The sequence below is a fragment of the Gouania willdenowi genome, chromosome 13 (genome assembly GCF_900634775.1).
Source record: "Gouania willdenowi chromosome 13, fGouWil2.1, whole genome shotgun sequence".
NCBI lineage: Eukaryota > Metazoa > Chordata > Actinopteri > Blenniiformes > Gobiesocidae > Gouania > Gouania willdenowi.
In genome coordinates, this window is record NC_041056.1 from 18,202,671 (window position 1) to 18,222,553 (window position 19,883).

General features: G+C 38.3%; 2 protein-coding genes across 5 annotated transcripts in view; both read right to left on the reverse strand.

The window, feature by feature from the left end:
* Positions 1–813: 813 nt before the first annotated feature.
* c1qtnf5 (C1q and TNF related 5) lies at positions 814–10,617 on the reverse strand. 2 transcript variants are annotated; one of them, XM_028464642.1, is made up of 3 exons: positions 10,417–10,617; positions 7,452–7,594; positions 814–4,886 (listed from the first exon to the last, which is right to left on the reverse strand). In XM_028464642.1, exons 2-3 carry the CDS (start codon positions 7,579–7,581, stop codon positions 4,366–4,368), a joined length of 651 nt encoding a protein of 216 aa, XP_028320443.1. In that variant the 5' UTR covers positions 7,582–7,594; positions 10,417–10,617; the 3' UTR covers positions 814–4,365. The 2 variants fall into 2 exon arrangements, with proteins under 2 accessions (XP_028320443.1, XP_028320442.1); XM_028464641.1 differs by having other exon boundaries at positions 7,335–7,594.
* Positions 10,618–14,274: 3,657 nt separating this feature from the next.
* Positions 14,275–19,883, reverse strand: part of kmt2a (lysine (K)-specific methyltransferase 2A) — a 40,432-nt gene continuing 34,823 nt past the window's right edge. For all 3 annotated transcript variants that reach the window (XM_028465508.1, XM_028465507.1, XM_028465506.1), the window contains exons 32-34: positions 19,784–19,864; positions 18,921–19,050; positions 14,275–18,801 (exon numbers count right to left, since the gene is read on the reverse strand). In XM_028465508.1, coding sequence (XP_028321309.1) covers positions 18,526–18,801; positions 18,921–19,050; positions 19,784–19,864 — 487 coding nt within the window. In that variant the 3' untranslated portion in view covers positions 14,275–18,525. The remainder of the gene's footprint in view (positions 18,802–18,920; positions 19,051–19,783; positions 19,865–19,883) is intronic.

Below are 19,883 nucleotides of genomic sequence, written 5' to 3' on the forward strand. Positions count from 1 at the left end.
TAAATCATAGTTTTTTTTTTATTTAATAAGAAAAAAAAAATGACTTATTTAGTAGTGTGGAACGTTAGAAAAGGCTTGATCAAGTGATGTTACTCAAACAGAGAACAATAGTCAGTAACAGTAGTAACTGACCCATTTATTATAAACCAATTGGTTACATACATTTTAACCTTTAACATATTATCTACAGTATTTTACAATTGAATAAAAAAACAAAACAAAAAAAATATCGGTAAATCCGGAAATTTGAATCCGATATCCGTTTCCAGGCTATTATTGGCCCGATATCCAATATCAATAGGGGACACCCCTATTTTACAGCTGATTTAGGGCCTGTTATCATAAGATATGCTAACAGAAAGCTAACACAAGAGGAATGTTAACTTTTATGGTGTTATTTATTTCATGCTCAGTAATTGAGATTAATTGTAATTGACCTGTTGTTTATTAGGGACGTAATTGTAATTGACTTTCTGAGGATAAAAAATAATTGTTGTTTAATTGTAACTGGAAAACAAAATGCTGGTCACTGTAATCGTAATTGAATTGTAATTGATTATGCATAATTGTAATTATAAGTGAAAAATGTAATTGACCCCAACCCTGACTGCTACCAACACACTGGCACATTGATTATCTAACAATCCTATTGTGAATCTACTGACAGCGCTGACTGAGGCATGATGGGAAGTCGTGATAAAATAAATGAAGCAGCCAAATTTAGCATTCACTAACACATTTAGTAATAATAATAAAAAAAAAAACAACAACACACTTTGCATGGTTTGTTTTTTACAAATCAATAATGGGACCATTAGCCTCTAGTGATAAAAGAACAATTGTGAAGTTTTCACATCATCATGTGCACACTGACCTGAGCACAGATTTACTGTTGTCAGGATGTGAACGTAGGAGGCTGAACATTGAATGCATCATGCATTTATAATGAAGGGTAAAGAGAACAGAGTGGATCCTCCTATTGATCCACAGTGTGTCTGCACTGCTTCACAAATGCTACTTTAGTTTAATATGTATGGATTTTAGGGAGAAATAAATGTACTTCTGTACCATTTCGTGTGCAATTGCCCATTACTTTCTGTGATAAAATAACTTTATGATTCAGGTTCTGTTGCCTTATTGCATAAAGGTTTTCAATTTAGACGCCAATGTATGGATGGATGGTAGTTCAGGTTTTTAAAGGGGATTTTTCCGTTTTTGTTTGTTTGTTTCCAGCTCATCAAATAGAGATGTGATCACTAACCGTCTCTGATTGTAGATGTAAGTTGGAGCTTCAGTTAAGCACTATTAGACAGACACACCATTAAGGACTCCAGCAGGACTAATACTGCAGCTTAAAGAGGTTCTGCTCTCTCAAAGTGAAGGAAACATTTAAACTCCCCTTAAGTATTTACGGCAGTAGGAACATGACACAACAGTGACACCTGCTGGAAAGAAATGTAACCTACTGTCCAAGCTGTCTGTCATTTTTCAATTTGTTTTTATCTTTACTAATACTGCAAAATAAAAATAAAAAAAACATCCACCTTGGTACCTGCACTCTTATTTTTACTGTACTTGTGTGTATTGTGTGTACTTTCTTTCTTTATTATTTATTTATATTATTGTATTACATTTATATTGCACTATATTTCAGTTAATGTTTCTTTTCTTCTATGCTGCTGGCCCTGAGAAACACATTTCGTGTATATGTTAACATGAAAATGACAATTTAAAAAAAATAAAATAAAAAATAAAACCTTGAACCTTTAACCTAATGCTGCGTTCGATTGCACTCGGAATCCGGAAAGGTCCAATTCGTCAATCTCGACCTCCGATGTAAATGCGTTTCATTCATTAAGCTCAGAAAACATGACAAGCCACACAAAGTTGATGTACGTTTTAAAATATATATATATTTTTCGAGGGGCGAAAATTTCTGCTGGGGAAATATATTAGCTACTTGTGGGTGAAAGACAGAGTGAAACCTCATATACTGTAAGTATGACCTGAACGCACCATCGAGGGTCATCACTACTAACGCAGAGCAGCGTTCACATTAACAGAGGGGGATGGAAATGCCACTACAACATTATTCTACACATTTAGGAACACACATGCCAAATTAGACGATACATAAAAGTATACGTTGAGGAGAAAGTGAATGTTTACCTCACTCTTTCTACGCCGTGTGCGCCGCCATTTTGCCTAGACGTCATTCCGATCGACTCGGCCTGTTTGTATCCTGCCCGATTAGATTGTCTATTGTAATCTACCCCCTGGCATGTTTTGTATTTTTCTGTATACATCTGTATACTTGTTGTTATTCATAAAAAAGTTGACTGGGGAAAAAAAAAAAGGATTCTGAATTCCTGAATCAGAGTCTTTAAGAAAAAAAAAAAAAAACACTTTTCCAATTTGTTTGGTAGGATTTATCCGGGTTCCGAGTACAATTGAACGCAGCACAAGTCTGGATTCTAAGCATGCTTTGTTTCATTATACGTTTGTTTAATTCTTTTTTCTTTTCAAACTTTTTTTTTTTTTTTTTTTGCAGGGGATATTTTTTGTCAATTGTTTTCTGTTTTAACTTTTTGATCTTGTTAATTTAATTAAATAGGCATTGTTTGTGTTTTTCTCTTCTTACTTTTTTTTACTGTTTGTTTTGGCCTCAAAACCGGGACAGAAGTTTTTCCAAAGAATAATAATATAAAGTTTAAACTATTTGCATATGCTTTTATTTGTAATGGAAAAAAGGTCACAAAAATTAAATTTCATTTTGGTTGAAATGTATTACTGCAAGGGCTGAACCAAATTTAAAGTGGCCATCAGTCCAAAAAAAAAAGCTACATTTTAAGTTAACATGAAATTGTTTTGAATAATCAAAAAAAAAAAAAAAAATTTTTTTTTGGCATGTTGAAAGAGAAAGCATGAGAGAAAGCAAATAAGTATGATTGTCAATGCCATCGACCAATCAGCATAGAGTTTATATTACAAGCGCTACCATGGCAACTGCTGTGATTGACAGCTCACAGTCCTCAGAGATCACGTTTTTAAGCAAAATGTGCTGTTGCTTTCAGGGTATTTTCGGTCAGCGGCAACAGACGTATATTTCTTAATAAACGGGACTGAACGTGTGAAAAACCGTGACAAATCAATGGTTTGGGGGGAAATCGACCGCGACACGGGATGTAACTCCGAAAATCACAATTGCCCCTGGTAATTCAGGACGTCTAGTCACCCTAGACTAACGATCAGTTTTCCTTGTGTTTTCTGTTGTGCACTTTAGCGTTGGCTGCCCAGTAAATTAAATGGGGGTGACTCAACAAAAATCATTAAAGCTGTCCAGACTAGGCGGTCAGACCTCATCCAAGGGCGTAATATTTCAACTAAACCTCAAATATTACTCATTAAACTATGTTTTTAAGCATTTAGAGTTGTTTCTGTCATTCCTCGCTCAGTCATTGTTAATGTCTTTTCAGTGTTCCTTAAATCCTTGCCATGGCTCCACTAGCATCTCATCACTTCATCTCCATTACCTATTTGCATCTACTGTTTATGTTTAATCCATCTGCCTTATTTTCACTTTACCCGTTAAAGCCGTCATTTAAAGAGTGACCTCACCCTCAGCTCGACCATGTGTTCACAGACACATTTGCAGGTCACGAACCAATGGAAATGAACGACTAATACCACAAGGCATTGATTAAGTCCTCACATGTCTAGAGCCAGCCAGCAGGGAAAAGAAATAAGGATGGATCTGGAAGTAAATTATGTGTTGAAATTTCATGGAAAGGGGAAATACCATTTCCTCATGTCTGAGGCAGTTTATGTGACAGACACACAGGCAGCGTTTCATGGCCTCTGGTCTGTAAAATCCACTCTGCCACAAGAAAAAATTTCAAGGGAGAAACTTGTCCAAGCACAGGGGAAGATATCTCATTGTGATTACTTACTGGAAGAGCAGGGAGACGGAGTGACATCAACCAGCTCAGTGCATTGAAATACAGCCTATGAAAACTGTCAGGGTCCTTCCTTCAGTGTTTGGTGAAGTCATTAAGTCGTGATAAACACAGTGAACTCAGTGGAAAAGGAATGTTTTCCAGACAGTTTCATTTGGAAATTAGAGAAAAACAGAGAATTTGGCTTTCACGCAGCCCGTTGCTAAAGTGAGAAGAATGTGAAATTCTCCCAAAGGTGCTTGTTTACTTTAGTGCTGTCACCCTATTTTTAATATTTACATTAGCACAGAAACAAACATCATGTTTAGCGCTATAACTATTGATTTTATGAGTATTTAGCAGTTAGAAATTACACTGCTGTGTCGATGTTGTGATATCCAAAGTTTTCAATAGAAAACTAATGAGAAAATCATGCAAACACTGCAGAGTTTTTCCAGTGTGAGTACACCAGGAAGCCGGTGAATGTGCTGTCCGTCTTGGTGCTGGAGTACAATCCGTTGTACTCTGATAAAGCCATCTGAATCCACACCTGGTCTCCAGGGACCAGCTGGAGCAGCGAGCCGCCTGAGAGAGATGCAGGTTTGGGCCAATTCCCATAGAATTGAAAGTAAGAAGCCACTGTGTGTCCGTTCTTCATCAGGTCAAACTGAAGGCTGGCACGGTAGACTGTGGCATGGACGGCGAAGTAGTAAACCCCAGGGACTTTACAGGTGAACCGTCCAGTCTCTGAGTTGTAGTCGCCCTGCTCGTTGATCAAGATAGCATCAAAGTGGATGGCGTCGCCCACGGTGAGGGGTAAGGTGTGGCCTTGGGACAGTTTGGCGCTGAAGGCAGATTTGGGAGCCACTGCACACTCTCCTGACTGCCCTCGCTCTCCCTTTTCCCCGGGGTCACCTCTGTCTCCAGTCAGGCCTCGCACTCCTGTATCCCCTGCAGCGGCAGAAAAAGAACATCAACATATGAACCAACAAATGTATAGAGGGAAGCTTCTGATCATTTTTGGGGAAAATGCCCTTAATGCTTGAAAAAGCCTTTATTTAAAGGTCAAAGGTTTTTCGGAGGAAACCCATACACTTCTACACACACAACTCACAAAAACGTTAATGTCAGTTGTAAATTTGTCACTAGCCCTACAAACCCATCATAGGCTGACAACCGTAAACACTTTGGTAATCTAACAATTTCCACATCTTCCTTTTGACAGCCTTGAACTTTCACATGCACTAGACTTAACCGCTGAACGTGCGCTATGTTTTGTGTTTTCTGGCACCAAACGTTATCAGAAGATCATTTATGTCCTTCAGGTTGCATGGCTTAACCTTTATGGATCTAATTTAATGGTTCATAACATCTCCAAAAAATGTTTGTTTGTCTGTAACTGAGTTTGCTTAGTCACAGGGTGTGCTATTCTGCCCAGGAAAGACCCAAAGGTTTCTCAGTTTCACACTGACTACGGGTTTGGTTGCCCTTCTCTAACCATGTGTTTGTCTGTGAAGGGCCACGTGCACTGAGTCATTGGTGTAATTTAATGAAAACATGATTCATCAGACCAGGATAACTCCTACCAACACTAAATAGTCCAGATCTCAAGCCATTCTGTCATTTATGCCAGCAAATGAAAGACGACGTGACTTTTCAGTCTGCAGCCTTAAACCCTTTTTTTATAGCCAGTTAGCTCCTTATATCTATTTACTATTTTCTTATTTAGCATCTCATTCTCAAGGAGGGAACTTTCATACAAACATGTGCAGTTGCAGCTAAATATCATGATCAACAGTTTGAATCCCTCCGTAAAACTAAGGGGAAAGAAAATAAACTAGAGCCGGTTTCAAATGCCATCAATCCATCTATTTTCAGACCCGCTTGTTCCTATTTTTCAGGGTTGTAGGGCTGTTTCAAATGATGGTTTTTTGTTTGTTTTGTTTTTTCCACTTTGTCTGCACATGCTGTCAAAGGTCAACACTACAAGAAGTGCAATCTTTTTTAGACAGCAATGCATGTTTTGTTATTGCAATTAAATAAATGAATTTATTTTATTGCTTAATTGTGACCATCACCAGCCCTCCCTAAGGAAAGGTAAGAAACACTTTATTAAAGGGAGGATATAAAAAGAGAGGGCAGTGTTACACCTGGGTGAGGGGGTGGGGGGGAGGTGGAAGCGGGAAGGGAGCAGGGAGGAGAGATTCGAGGTAGAAAAATGGAAGGGTGGGGAAGAGTTGATTATTGTAAAGTGAGAGTGAGATGTGAAGTTGTAGGCGTGAGGCTTAGGTACAGTATAATGGTGGTGGCTGTGGACAGAGGGAAGGAGTGAGTGGTCATACCTAAAACAGGTATTTGGGATCAACGTGTCTAACTACGAGTTTTATCCCACAGTCCAAGGCATGCTCGTGCATCGTAGACCGATGTATGTGCAAGGAACCGCCACTGCAAACCCAAGCGCTGCCCCGGACCCGATGATGCAGCCAGGCTAGCAGGAAGAGCGGGGGCCAGGGAACCCAGACAACCCCCCAATGGCCAAGCAGCCCTCCAGATGCCCCCAAGACACCAAGCCGAGAGGCAGCCATTGCCCCCCACACACACACACGAGAAAGCACCAAGGAGACAAAGCACCCAGCGCACCCCGCCACCGACCCCAACCCCCCAACCCCAAGGCCCCCCACCGACATCATTTTAAAAATCTAAATCAGAAAAATTATCTTCAGTTCTGTAGTTAGTTGTAGTGAATGTGTGTACTCTCTGGCAATCTTACAGGTGAAGCCAATCTTTCTGATTACCATCACTATTTAAGAAGTGTTTGAACACTGAATTGTCTACCTCTCCTGTTCCTGTCTGTGTTCACAGTTTGTGTTTCAGTAAATTGGGTTAGTATTCCTCTCAGTCTTTTTCTTTGAGGTATTTTTGACTATCCAAAGAATAAACAGAGAACAAGGGCCAAACATATCCACATCATGGTGGCTTTGGGAAAATAATAACTTCTACATACTTTGTTATTTTCTAATATCCTAAATCTGAGAATCTGAGACAGTTCTTACTGAAGCCTAAAACTGTTCAGGAGGCTCTCCTGCAATTTTAAGACTGCTCATATAGGGAAGAACAGTTTGCTTTTTGACTAAAAATCAGGAAGACTTTGACAGAACATAGACAAACACACTACTTTATACAGTAGCACACATTTAACAACAGGGGTAGAAAACTGACAGGAGGCAACAATTAAAACTAGTAAGACCTTTGAAACTGGAGCAAATTAAGAGTTTAGTGTTGAAAGGCAACAAACAGCAAAACAAAAGAATAAAGGAAAGATCTCTACAGCCAAATGAAGTCAGGAAAGATAAACCATTAGACAATCTCCCTTATGAAACAAAAATAGAAGTTGAATACCTGGGTCTCCTCTGTCTCCTTTTTCCCCTTTCTCTCCTGGAACCGCATCCCTCCCATCCCTGCCATCCCTCCCCGGCTGCCCAGGACTGCCGTGAACTCCAGGAGAACCAGGGATACCAGGGTGACCGGTGCACAGGCTGGGTGGGATCTTGTTGTCTTCTAACTGACTGGTAGTGTGAACATGGACGAGAAAGAGGAGGTGGAGTAGGAGGGAGAGCCACAAGGTTGAGCGTCTGAGGTGTGTCATCTCAGTGTGACAGCTGGTAAACAAGGAGAACACAGAGCAAACAGATTTTTAGGTTATACAAACAAATCTGAAGTACTATCAAAAAGGAGTGCACCACAGTTCTCTTTATCAACACTATCAGAGACGGGAGAGGAAACAGAAAAATTGTCTGGACATATTTTGTTTTACAAGCATACGTACGCGATTTTAGTGCATTTCTTTGCTGTAATAGCAAATCAACTGGACGTTCAGTCATTTTAATCTTAACAAAAGCCCTCAGGGACCGCAAACCTCCGCCAAGTGCTAAATATCCTCTTAACAAGATATTGGCAGTTATCTGGAAGTTGGAACAGTGATCCTGATCATTATACCATGAATATTCACACTTTAAAGGCTTGGAATAAATGTCTATCCTCATTTAAAACAATACAGGTCCAAATGTATGGGCACCTCCTTGAAAAATTGCGATGAAATGTACAATCCAGATCCTATCTGAATGAAAGTCGATGAGGTAATTGAGGAACATACCTGACATAACTGAGTTAAATTTCACAAGGATCGATCAAAGAAAACTATTTTCCAAAAATGAGCGATAGTGATTTTTTTGATTTTTTGAAAGTGATCCAGATTCAGTATATTAATCCAGATCTCCTCCAAAATATAATGGAATATTCCACTGTGTAAGATCTAATTGTGGTTAAAAGGTTGTTAAAATCCATGAGGTACTTTTGAGGTAATCCTGCTAACAGAAAAACAAACAAACGAAAAAATAAATAAATGGCGGCGAAAATATTCAGAATCAGAAATGTTTTAATTGCCAAGTAGTGTTTAAACAACACAAGGAACGTGACTTCGTAGATGGTATATTACCTTCTTGGCGGAGGTAATAATGGATATTTATAGCTAATATTTATTCATTAAAAACACAATCATACTCGGGGGGGGGGGGGGGGGGGGGGGTACATGCACATGAATATGGTTAAAATATAAAAAACAATGATACCAAGAAATGAGCATTTCTAAACCCTAAAATCCCATTGCAAATGGTGACTGCTGTATAGTTTCATTAGCCAATGAGAAGAGAAAATATGATGCACAACCACAGAAGCTTCTTGTATGGACACAGTTACTCCAGCTAATCCTGACATAACAAGTTGCTCACCACTGTCTCGACACTACACTGTGAAAAGGCAGCCAGTCCATCATAGGAGGTTGTAAACAAATGCAAACTATCTAAACCCAATCAATGATTTCATAGGCCAACATTTAAAAAAAAAACCTCTGCATACAACATAAACCAGAAGGAAGCAAAGGAGAACGGACACCATGTGGGAGAGTCTATCAGCATTCCAGCCAGGGGAGGAGAGCAGACAGAAATACAGATGTTGAATTGAAGCAGCTGTTTGCTTCAGTAGTCGTCATGTAATCAGAAACATGAAGGTTTGAAATGACACAGCACGATGAGAAAATGGCTCCACACAAGAACAGGAGTCAGTGAAGAAACAGCAATTAGTTATTTATATTTGTTTGTTCATATTATATAAGAACATGTGGAGAAAGTGTTGGTAATCAAACACACACAACTATATACAGTATGTTATTAAACCCAGATGACTATATGGTACATACAGTACATCTCCACACGGAAAAGTTTATGAGGTCAGGAGAAGCTGCTCCATGCTTTGATCTCCAGCAGACTGGACTATTGTAACGGTCTTCATCAAACAAACAGCTACAGCTGGTTCCCAAAGCTGCCGTCAGAGCACATTACTTCAGTTTTAAAATATTTACACCGGCTCCCAGTCAGACTCAGAATACACTTTAAAGTTCTGCTGCTGGTGTATAAATCTGTGAATGGGTTTGGTCCAGAATACACCAGTGAGATGTTAGTCAGGTATGGACCCAGCAGGTCTCTCAGATCTATGGACACAGGTCAGATAGTGGAGCCCAGAGTTCACTGCAAACATGTTGAGGCTGCTTTTAGTTGTTATGCTGCAAAATCGTGGAATAAACTCCAGCAAAGCTCTCCTTATCTCTACTGCCAATGACTGAGAGGGGATTTTAATCACTTTATTTTCTAAACGTTGCCTTATTAATCATGTAAAGCACATTGAATTGCCATGTAATGCTCCATATTAATAAATATCCTACTTAATAATTGCTAAATTGCTACTAAGTCACTCAGACACCCAGAGATTCTCCTTCAGTATTGGTTTGTGTTTCATTTCAACCTTTTGGATCCAGTTCAAAGAGCTGTTTTCTCAGCAGGCGGGAAACACAGAGAGAGACATTTGCAGACTGTTGACCCAAAGAGCAGCTGGATTCAATCAAACATCACATTTACTGTAACTCAGCATCAAACTGTTGAGCAAAGCGTTTTTTCCTCTATTTTTAACAGACAGCTTGTGTGGCAGGAAGACATTCTAAAACCAAACACTGTCATTTTTATATCTCATTCCTTTATTAACATTACATTAGATATTATCAATGTGACAATGATAATGTAAACCAAGGGTTCCTTGGGAAATAGTTTTATCATAAAATGCTGGCTCAGCAGTATTGCCATAGTCCTGCTGAAGACATTCTACTGGATAGTGATTAACTTTGGTGCAAAGTTTTGCTGATGTCTAGATTTTTAATTCCTGCTAAAATTGTTGAATGTGCTTTTCCTTTAACTGAAGTCTTCTCCACAGATGATCCATGTACTTTATAACTGCAGGGGTTTAGGTTTGACTGGAGGCCACGAAGTGAAAATTAATGTCCAAAGTTCCTTTCACTTGCTCGCAGAGCTGCTTTTACGTTAGGATTTACAAAATCTATTCAACCCAAATTACATTTCTGAAAATCAATTCTTACCTGGTGAAGTATTGAGGCCCTTTGAAAGCTTCTGCTGATGATGATGACGATTGGAAAGATGATGGTGAGCGTGGAAAAGGAAAGAGAGCGGAGTGGAGAGACTGGGGGGAAACTAGAAGGAGGCTGTAGTGAAATCCAATTAAAGAGCTGGAAGGTTGTGAGAGGAGGAGGGTCTCTGGGCGGACAGAGGGAGAGGTGTGTTCTTCATCTGGATAGAGGGAGAAAGAATTACTACAGCAACAAAAATACAACAATAACAAAAACCCCAAGATGATTTAAGATTGAAGGGAAGAGTAAGACTGGAGAAAGGAAGAGTGGAGGAGTGTTTGCAGAGTTGCATAATATAATGGGGAAACCAAAAGAACGAAAGGGCAGTGCATGGTTATTATGTCAATCATACTGTAGCAGGCTGCCAAAAATTACACAGAAATTATGGAATACACTTTCAGAAAACATCAGAAGCTGTGGCAATTACCCAACTTTTAAAGCAATTTAAAAAAAAAAAGGTTTGAAAACAAAGCAGTCATGCACCCAGAGATAATATCGTACTTTTTTCTGAGGCTCCTTTAACACCTGATTTTTTTTATTTTTTTTTGTAAATAGCGTATGTGGTATAACGTTTTCTGTCGTCAGTTTAATGTTTGTCTCATTGTGTGATGTTGCTTATATTATGCATATTTATGTTGATGCTGTTTGCTGACACGTTGATTAATATGCAATATCCTAATTCAAATAAATAAATACATAAATGAAATGGGAGAGAAAAAAAATCTGACGATTCTTCACACACACTGATATTTACACGATCTGTTTCCAAGAAGATGTCATGCTTACAATCCAGATAGTATCTGTAAAATTTCAGCTCCTGGCTAATGACACTAATGATAAGTTACTGGCAGTGATTTTCTGTTCTGCAGTTCTTCATAAGGCTGACGTTTAGTTGATAAAGAGCTTTTGCTTTTAATTTGTGGGTGGAATGTTTCATTTCCCAGCTTTTCTTGAGTCATAAAGGGTTACTGTAGGGTTTTTGGTCACTATGTGTCATCTTCCTATTTCTTATACTGCTTGTCGCAGAGATCTGCTGGAGAAGTGTTTCTTGTCATAGTTTGAGTTGACTTTACAAAATAAAACTAGACTAAGCTTCACAAACAGACGCATAATGTTTGAAATGCATAACATTGTCTCTGTTTAAACCCCCAGAATGCTCAGACTTAATTTTCTATGCAAATTTTGAGGTAGAGACAAAAATACAGTATCGATACCAGCTCATGAGTCAAAGTAGTATTTGGTGAAATGGAATTAGACTGCAACTAAAAAAGAATTCAGAGGAAACTAAGACACAGTGACTGACGATGGTTGCATCATTTGTGTAAATAAGACTGTAATAGCTTTGTGATGAAATCCTCAGAAGTTTACATTATGTTTGAGTTTAGCTTCTTTTAAGAATATCGCTACTTCCTGTTTCAGTGCTGGAATGTTCATCATAATAAAATAAGTTGGTTGTTTGCACTATAGTCACATACTTTATTTCCACTTTGACACGCATGAGATCGGCGACGCTGCAGTGAACGGTCACACATGGCTCTGCTTAGTGTTTCAACACCAAGGCCCTTAAACAGTTTTATTAGTGTGTGGGGCCCCGCAGTACTTTCATGCATATGTGCCTTTGATTTTGAGTCTTAATATGGTTTTAAAGACAACTTTTATTAGAAACCAGTAGATCATGTGAGCAGTAATCACCAATGAGGATTGAATCATATCCCCCTGATTCAGCACATTCTTGGTCTTCGACGCTGACTTCCTGTAAAAATCATTAAATGTTTCTCAATATATTCCCGGCTCATTTAAACCACCCACCCAACCAAGAGTCTCGTTGCGTCATGGTAACGCAAGTTTGTTTGGATTTCTAGACGACGTGACAGTTTAAGCTTGAGAATAAGCTGAAGTTTTAATTTAATAACTACACCAGTTGTTGTCGAGATACAGTGGTAAGGTGTGTTTTCCAACAGGCTATTGAAGCTTAACAAAATTAAAGTTAAATGTAAAAATGTAATTAAATTAAAAAAAAAAAACAGATCTGCATTAAGAGAAACACTTCTTCAAGACTCTTGAAATCTGTTCTTTTTTATATTATCTAAAACTGTAAATGAACAATTAACGGACGCACTGCAACTGTGTGTGTTTTTTTTGGCTTTCAAAACTATCTATTTTGGCGATATAGAAAATGACAATATCGCCTATATCAACTTTTTATTTATTTATTTTTTTACTTGTTTTAATTTATACAATCACACAGTACAAATCACATCATACAAGTATTTAATATTATTCATAAAGTACAGTCAAACAGTGTCCTTCTTTACAACATGTTTTTCATATATATATTTTTATAGCTTATTTTGTATTCAAATACTTCCTTTAGGACTTGCTGCTTCCGTTACTTCTCAGAACAGCATGTAAAGCACTGTGTGTCCTATAACCCAGACCATCCCCTAGACCAGTGGTTCTTATCTTATGTACCCCTTCAGCCTTTTTGTCATACCATGGAGTACCCCCTCACTCATACGTGTTCATAATTCTCCAAACGTAGAACATAACACAACTGAATATTCAACGCAAGTCATTTTATTTCATGTTCTTAAATTGAACAATTAATATTCAGGCATTATTTTCTTATTTAACTCAAATTAAAAATCTAATTATGTTGCATTCAAGGCAATAAAAATGATAAATATAAGAAATAATATTAGAGAAAACGTTTGTATTATTAATACTGTATTATTAATACTAATATACTATGATTAATTGTTATTAAAGAAAAATAATAAAGTTGAAATTAGAAAAAAAATAAAAAAAATAATAATAAGTAATATAAATAAATAAATACAAAACAAATCATTAACCTGCCTGTGTTATATATAACTTTTATGACATCTTTGAATATGTCCTCTTTAAGGCATTTAAACTTTAAAAACAAGTCATAGCGCACACGTACCATTTCATTGATGGACTTATGAAATGACTGAGAATATTTTTTATTATCTTGGAAATAAATTCTTAATTTTTCCACGTACCCCCTGCAATGTGCTAGCGTATCCCTATGGGTACGCGTACCCTTGGTTGGGAAACACCCTCCTAGACAAGAACTCACTCACACGTGCTGTCCCTTACAAATTACAAGGAAAGAAAGAAAAAAACAAAAGTGGCACATGTTGTGCAGCTGTTTGTTAATAAATGGGCCTGTGTGGCATTTTTCATCAACAAAAATTTTCATTACCCAGAAATGTGTTTCTGGTGAGACTTTCAGTTCAAATTATTAAGATTAATATTGTAATTTTGAGAAAAAAATATTAAGATTTGAGTTTTGGTCCATATCGCCCCGCCCTACACATGCTTTTTCTTTCTTTCTTACTTTTTTTGCAGATCCAACTTCTTTCATTGTGCCTAAATATGACAGCTGATAAGCCTTTCCCTGTGAGCTCTTAGATGACATGTTAAAAATCTGGTTTCGATTCTCATTTACTCGTGTGACCCTGAAAAGAAGAAATCGGGTCAGAAAATGAATGGATTGATAATTAATAAGTAACCTACACAGCATAGGGAAAGTAAAAAACATGTACTATGTATGTGACGAGATCTGTCATAAGATTAGCAGTCTGGTTTGTTTGTTTTTTGCCACTTTCACTAATGTCAGACTAGCACTGAAAGGACTTTTAGTTTTAGATCAACTTACCACTTACTAAGGTGCTGGAAATGTGGCCCTAAGTATTGATAGTGGCTCATGAACGATTTCCCACTGTTTTTGAAGCCAGAGATAAAATAACCGGACGCCAACAAAGACACCAGGATACGACAGAGTAAAGGAGACATGTTTATTACTTAAACTATCACTTAAATAAAAAAAGTGCATAGAAAATAAACATGATTAGAAACTTTTCTTTTTACAGGTATGTACAACTTTGTTTCCTAATTATACATTCAACCAAGTGGTTTGTGGTTTTTTTCCACGGTGGTGGTTTTTCCTTCATTTTGTCAAAGTGTATTGAAAGAACACTGAGAGGGCGAGAATAACTGGTGTGAATACCTTTGTTATGGAGTTGAGGCGGAAGTATTGATAAGACAAAGGTATATTCAAGGCAAAAGAAAGCGTGTCTGTTCATAATCTCCACCGTCCACTCCCACTTGCAAAACCACGTCCCATCTGAGGTCGATAACCTTTATACACATTAAACAATTGGAAAATAACATATACATGTTAAGTACTCGATTGCCCCTGAAAAAGCTTCAACAAGAATAATTAGGGCTAGATTTTTCACAAAAATAAATAAATTAAATGTTTGTTTGTTTTTTTTTTTTTAACATCAGCATTATGAATTTCTATGAAAACAGTACATGAAACGTACAACAAAAGCTTCCGAGGAGTGAGAGATGGTCAGGAAGATGATTTTCAAAATAAGAGGAAACCAAAAAAAATGCCATTTGGTAGGATATTAAAACTCCTGGTCAGTCTCCACAAAACCAAACTCTTAATCTTACCACATCAAGTAAACTGCCTAAAGTCCCTGTTAAAATATAGCTTAAAAAAGTAATCATTCCCTAATTGAGAAATTTAAAATCTGAAAACAAAACGAAAACTGAAAACAAATGGCTGACCTCAAAAGTGCACAACCACATGAACACAGTTACATTTCACGTCACATAAAACCGTTTATTTCCAGAAAGAAAATTCAAGGAAACCATGCAGTGCTCCTCGCTGGTGAAGGAGCACATGCAAGACAGCAAAATGGTATTGGATATCAATATACAAAAGAATGATGCACGTTAGTTTAATCTGATAGTACTGTAACACAAAACCATTATAGAGTACATTGAAACATTGCTATTAACCATTATAAATCTGCTGTTTTTCTACTGTAACTAAGTTTGTTTGTCCATTCCATATATGGTCCTGTAGACATACTAAAGGACATGAAACTACTATGTATGTTTCCATATATTATGGTTAAGTATTTATACTATAATTACAGAGAATGATGCAGAGGAGCCACTGGTGTGGCACGGAAAAATGAAGTCCAGAAAAACAACGTAGACCATTTCCTCTTTGTATTTATTCTGCAGTACATAACTTATTGTGTACTCAACCATTGAGCGGAACACAAGACGTGTAAGACGAAGACCGAGCCATCAGCATCAGTAACTCATCACCGATTCTGTCAGGAACTGTTGTAGAAGGAAAGCGCTATTATTACCGTGGGTTAGAAGCGTCCCCCACTGGTTTACACTTTACAGCTGATGAACACATCAACCCATCACACTTGTGGGGATGTGAAGGAAGTACATACATTCACTGTTGACCATAGCAGCAAGACCCGGCCAGCCCAGTAGTGGGGTACCAATGTAAACCTTGAGGCTTGCCTGTCAATCACTGTGAAGGGCTCAGGTTTGCACGTGGCCCTGTGGGGAAATGAATGGGCTATGCTGGTGTAGCCCCTGCTTTAGCTTTGAAGCAGGGAGGGAAAAAAGACCAAGAGCACTTTACTAGAGCGTTAAAGCTCTCACAAGGTCAGGGACCTTAAGACTAACCCAAGATGAAGAGTTTTTAATAGGCTAATATAAAAACTCTGTAGGACTCCCAGCTGCAGCGGCTGAGGTTTCCTATGTCAGATTGGAGCTTGTGTCAAAGACCCAACTTATCTTCAACACACATATTTCAGTGTTGGGGCAGAGTGGGAGCATCTGCAAATGGCTTTAGGTTAAAGTGACACCAAAATAAGATTAACGGATGGGAGGCAACAATCAAATGACCAATCTGTTGTTTCACAACTAAGGCAAACGATGACTAGACTGAATAGAAGATCTCCAATGCCTGTGCACGCTGAAGAGCACACACAGGAGCAAAATGGGTTCTTTAGAAAGCTGAATTTGTTCATAAAGATACGTTTGTAGCATTAAAATAAAGGCACCTCTGTGTTGAAAATGATCATAGCAGAGGGACATGATACCTAAACACAGAAGGGTCAGAACCTGAGCTTGGAGGGTTGCTGTTCTGCTTGCATCAGGCCTTGCATGCATGCATTTGGATAATTTAAGTACTGGTTGGCTATTAGTTACCCTGTGTAACTACTAGTACCCATTTGCAGTAAATAACAATTTGAAATAAAGAATAATGCTCTACAATTTAATGGCTGTAACATATTTGGAACGTTGTACAAATTAGCTAAATCTGACTGTAACCATCGATTCTTATCAGGTAACATCCCAGATTAACCTGAATCTTAGAAAATCATGCAGTTCTGGAGAAGGCCTAAGAATAAAAACCATGCATGCAGAATAGGGACCCTCCAGAACTAGGGTTCAACCTCCCTGCCTATCAGAGATTGTTTGGATATGTGGGTTTGCATTTTGCCAGTTGATGGCTGAGCTTGTGAGTTTTGACTGAAAACTGTGATGCCTGTAGGTGTTCGGATGTGAAGATTAGACGATAAGGCCAGAGAGAGGGGATACCTGCAGTGAATCAACAATCTGATCCCTCTCAAGTGCATAATAACAGTTCACATGACTGCCAGCAAGAACTGGAACAACAATGGAAATCAAAGTCAGCACAGAGCAAACGGCCCGTGATAGGTAAAGAGTTACTGGTGGACTGAAGTAAAAAGGGACCAAGCCACAGACCAACATCAGTCTTTGGAATCAATGAAAACATTCGTACTACAAATAAAAATGACAACAAAACAAAACGATAAAACTTTTAAAAGGCAGTGGAGTACAAAACAGAGACCAAGCATTAGTGTATGTAAACTTCTAGTTTCTACAAAAAATTGGCAATAAAATAAATACAATTTAAAAAAATATATAAATAACATTAAGTGCTATTCACTAGTGAGTGCTTTTAAGGTTTTTTTTGTAGAAAAATACACATTATTTACATCTGTTTTTCTTTCCTTGTCTATAACAAAGACAGATATAAAACAAGACTTTAGAAGACTTAAAGATTTTTTCTTTTTTCAAAAACAACATTTTTAAGTTAAAGGTTACCGAAAGAAGCCAAGAAGAAAACACACTGGGTGTAAAATTATTGTGTGAGTGTATGTGACGTTTGGTTCTCTTTGCTGCTGTAATTTGGAACGTAATTGAAAAAGTTGAGCTTATAAAAAAAAAAAATCACCAGAAACATGTTTGGAAGCAGTGTGCACAATCATGCAACTGGCCTGTGTGTGTGTCAGGAAAGATTTGTGTTTGAATAACAGATTTTCTAGGAAACACAATGAAATCAACTATAAATACGCCTGCTCAAGCACATCAGTAGGATTCTCTGGTCCCTTGGCTGTCAGTCCACCAGGATCTCTAGCTGCCTCGCTGTCTCAGGCCAGAGGCTTCATCTCACCAGCATCTCTACACACTGGAGCCATTTAGCTGTCAGTATAAAGTGAGGTGAAATACACCGAAGGACCATCCTTTATATCAACTATTGACAGAACTTCTTTCTTTTTTTAATCTCTAGTCCAACCCCTTCTTCTGTCTTTCTGAGATCTCTGCTTCACCAAGTGTTTCCTGCTGAGAGCACTGGGACACATTCAGAACACTAGATGTGCATCAGCAACAGCTAACGAATAGCAAAACAACACACAAACAATACAAAACAAAAAATAGTACAAATTTCTAATCATACGTTTGTGAGATTACCGTCAAAAGTCCCTTTAACAAATTGCACTTTGGTGTAAAATAAAAACCAAAATATTATCTTCTGTGTTTTCGTCTAATGTTTAGAATATTAAGGATGATGGGCCAATGTAAAACAAGAACATTTGATGGGGTAATCGCAGTGCCGTCGTATCATTACTCACATCTGGAGGTGAAACTTTTAACGCCAAATTAAAACGAGACGAGTCACAATATGTTCCTGTTCTTCCTACACATATTCAACACTTAGCTGCCATCTCTGTCTCTAATGCGAGTAGCAGGACAAATGAGAGCTAATGCTAAACTGGAAGCTATTGCAGCTACTGTCTTTCAAGACTGAACCATTAAAGCCTCCCAGTGCAGTATCCAGCTCTCCCAGAATGGCTCTGTCTGAAGACTGCTACTCCCTTCTTTTAAGGGGGTTTGAGGTCAGTTGAGGAATTTGCGACACTTTTTTGATCCGCAGTTGCATGGCAGCTTGTTGCTTAAATCCTCGATGGGGAACTTGTAGTCGTAGGTGAGCTCCTCCCCGCAGCAGATGCGGCGCGACGCAAAGATGACGATGTGCTTCTGGCTGTCCACGGTGATGACTCGCGAGTAGCAGTTGGGCTCACAGGAGTGGTTGATGAAGCGGGCGGCGTTGCCGTGGACCGTGGCATCGACCACCTCGTAGTCATCAATGCGGAACATGTAGCAGCCAATACCCTTTGGAAAAAAGAGAATATTTGTATGTGGGACCATCTCGGTCTTGGTGGAGTGACTTTTAAATATACAATTGCAGCTCATCACATGATACAAGTATCATCTTGAGCATTCCTTCTTACCTTTCCATCATAATATTTTTCCCGGTTGTCAGTGAGGACAGAGCGGATCACGTTTCCAGAGTACTCGATGACCATCTCACCAGCATCTATGGTTTTCTTGCAGAACAGGCCTCGGCCGTGAATGGGAGACCTGTTCAGAGTCATTCACAGGTTTAGTATGCTTTCTTAATCTTTACCTTGATAATAAACCACCATAACAAGTGACTGATCCTTGTTTATAGACGTTCATTTATGGTGTGGACAATCAGTTTGACTTATGTAACCACGGCAAACTAAGATCTGGACAACAGATGAAAAGGAATACCTTAACATACCTTAACACACACAAAAATGTATGTTTAAAAAATGTTTAATGTCTTGTGCTAAGGAGCTATATCCTTCTTATTCTAGATCCTTCTGTGTCAGCATAAAGCTAATATGGAACATCCCTAGTCATAGATAGATAGATAGATAGATAGATAGATAGATAGATATTTGTGTGTGCTGCCCGACGGAGCGCTGGGTTGCAAGTGTGTGTGCCGCGACAACAGCAGGGGGGATGAAAGACCCCCCAATCACCCCATAAACACTTGAATTACCCTCACAGGGACTATGAGAAGGATTTATTAAGGTGAAAAAGTAACTTAGTTTTGCTTTAAAGTAAATAACTGTCCTAATTTCAAAAACCAAATGAATTTGGAGGTCTGTTTTTGTGTGGATGTAGCCTAGGAAGCATGTTGGCTGTGTTGATTTGCACATTTGAGGCAATACATAGTCATCATGGGTAGTGTAATTTTGGCAACCTGTTGTGACACAGAATGTTTCGCATTTCATTTGTTTGTTAAATGGACCTCACTGAATAAATGTTCAACATGTGATCTCACCTGTACACTCCAACAGTTTGCTTTGAAGTTGTCCTGATCTGTTTGAATCTCACGGCGAGAGGAAGCTCCATTGAAGTGCGCCTGCATTTTCAGTAATACA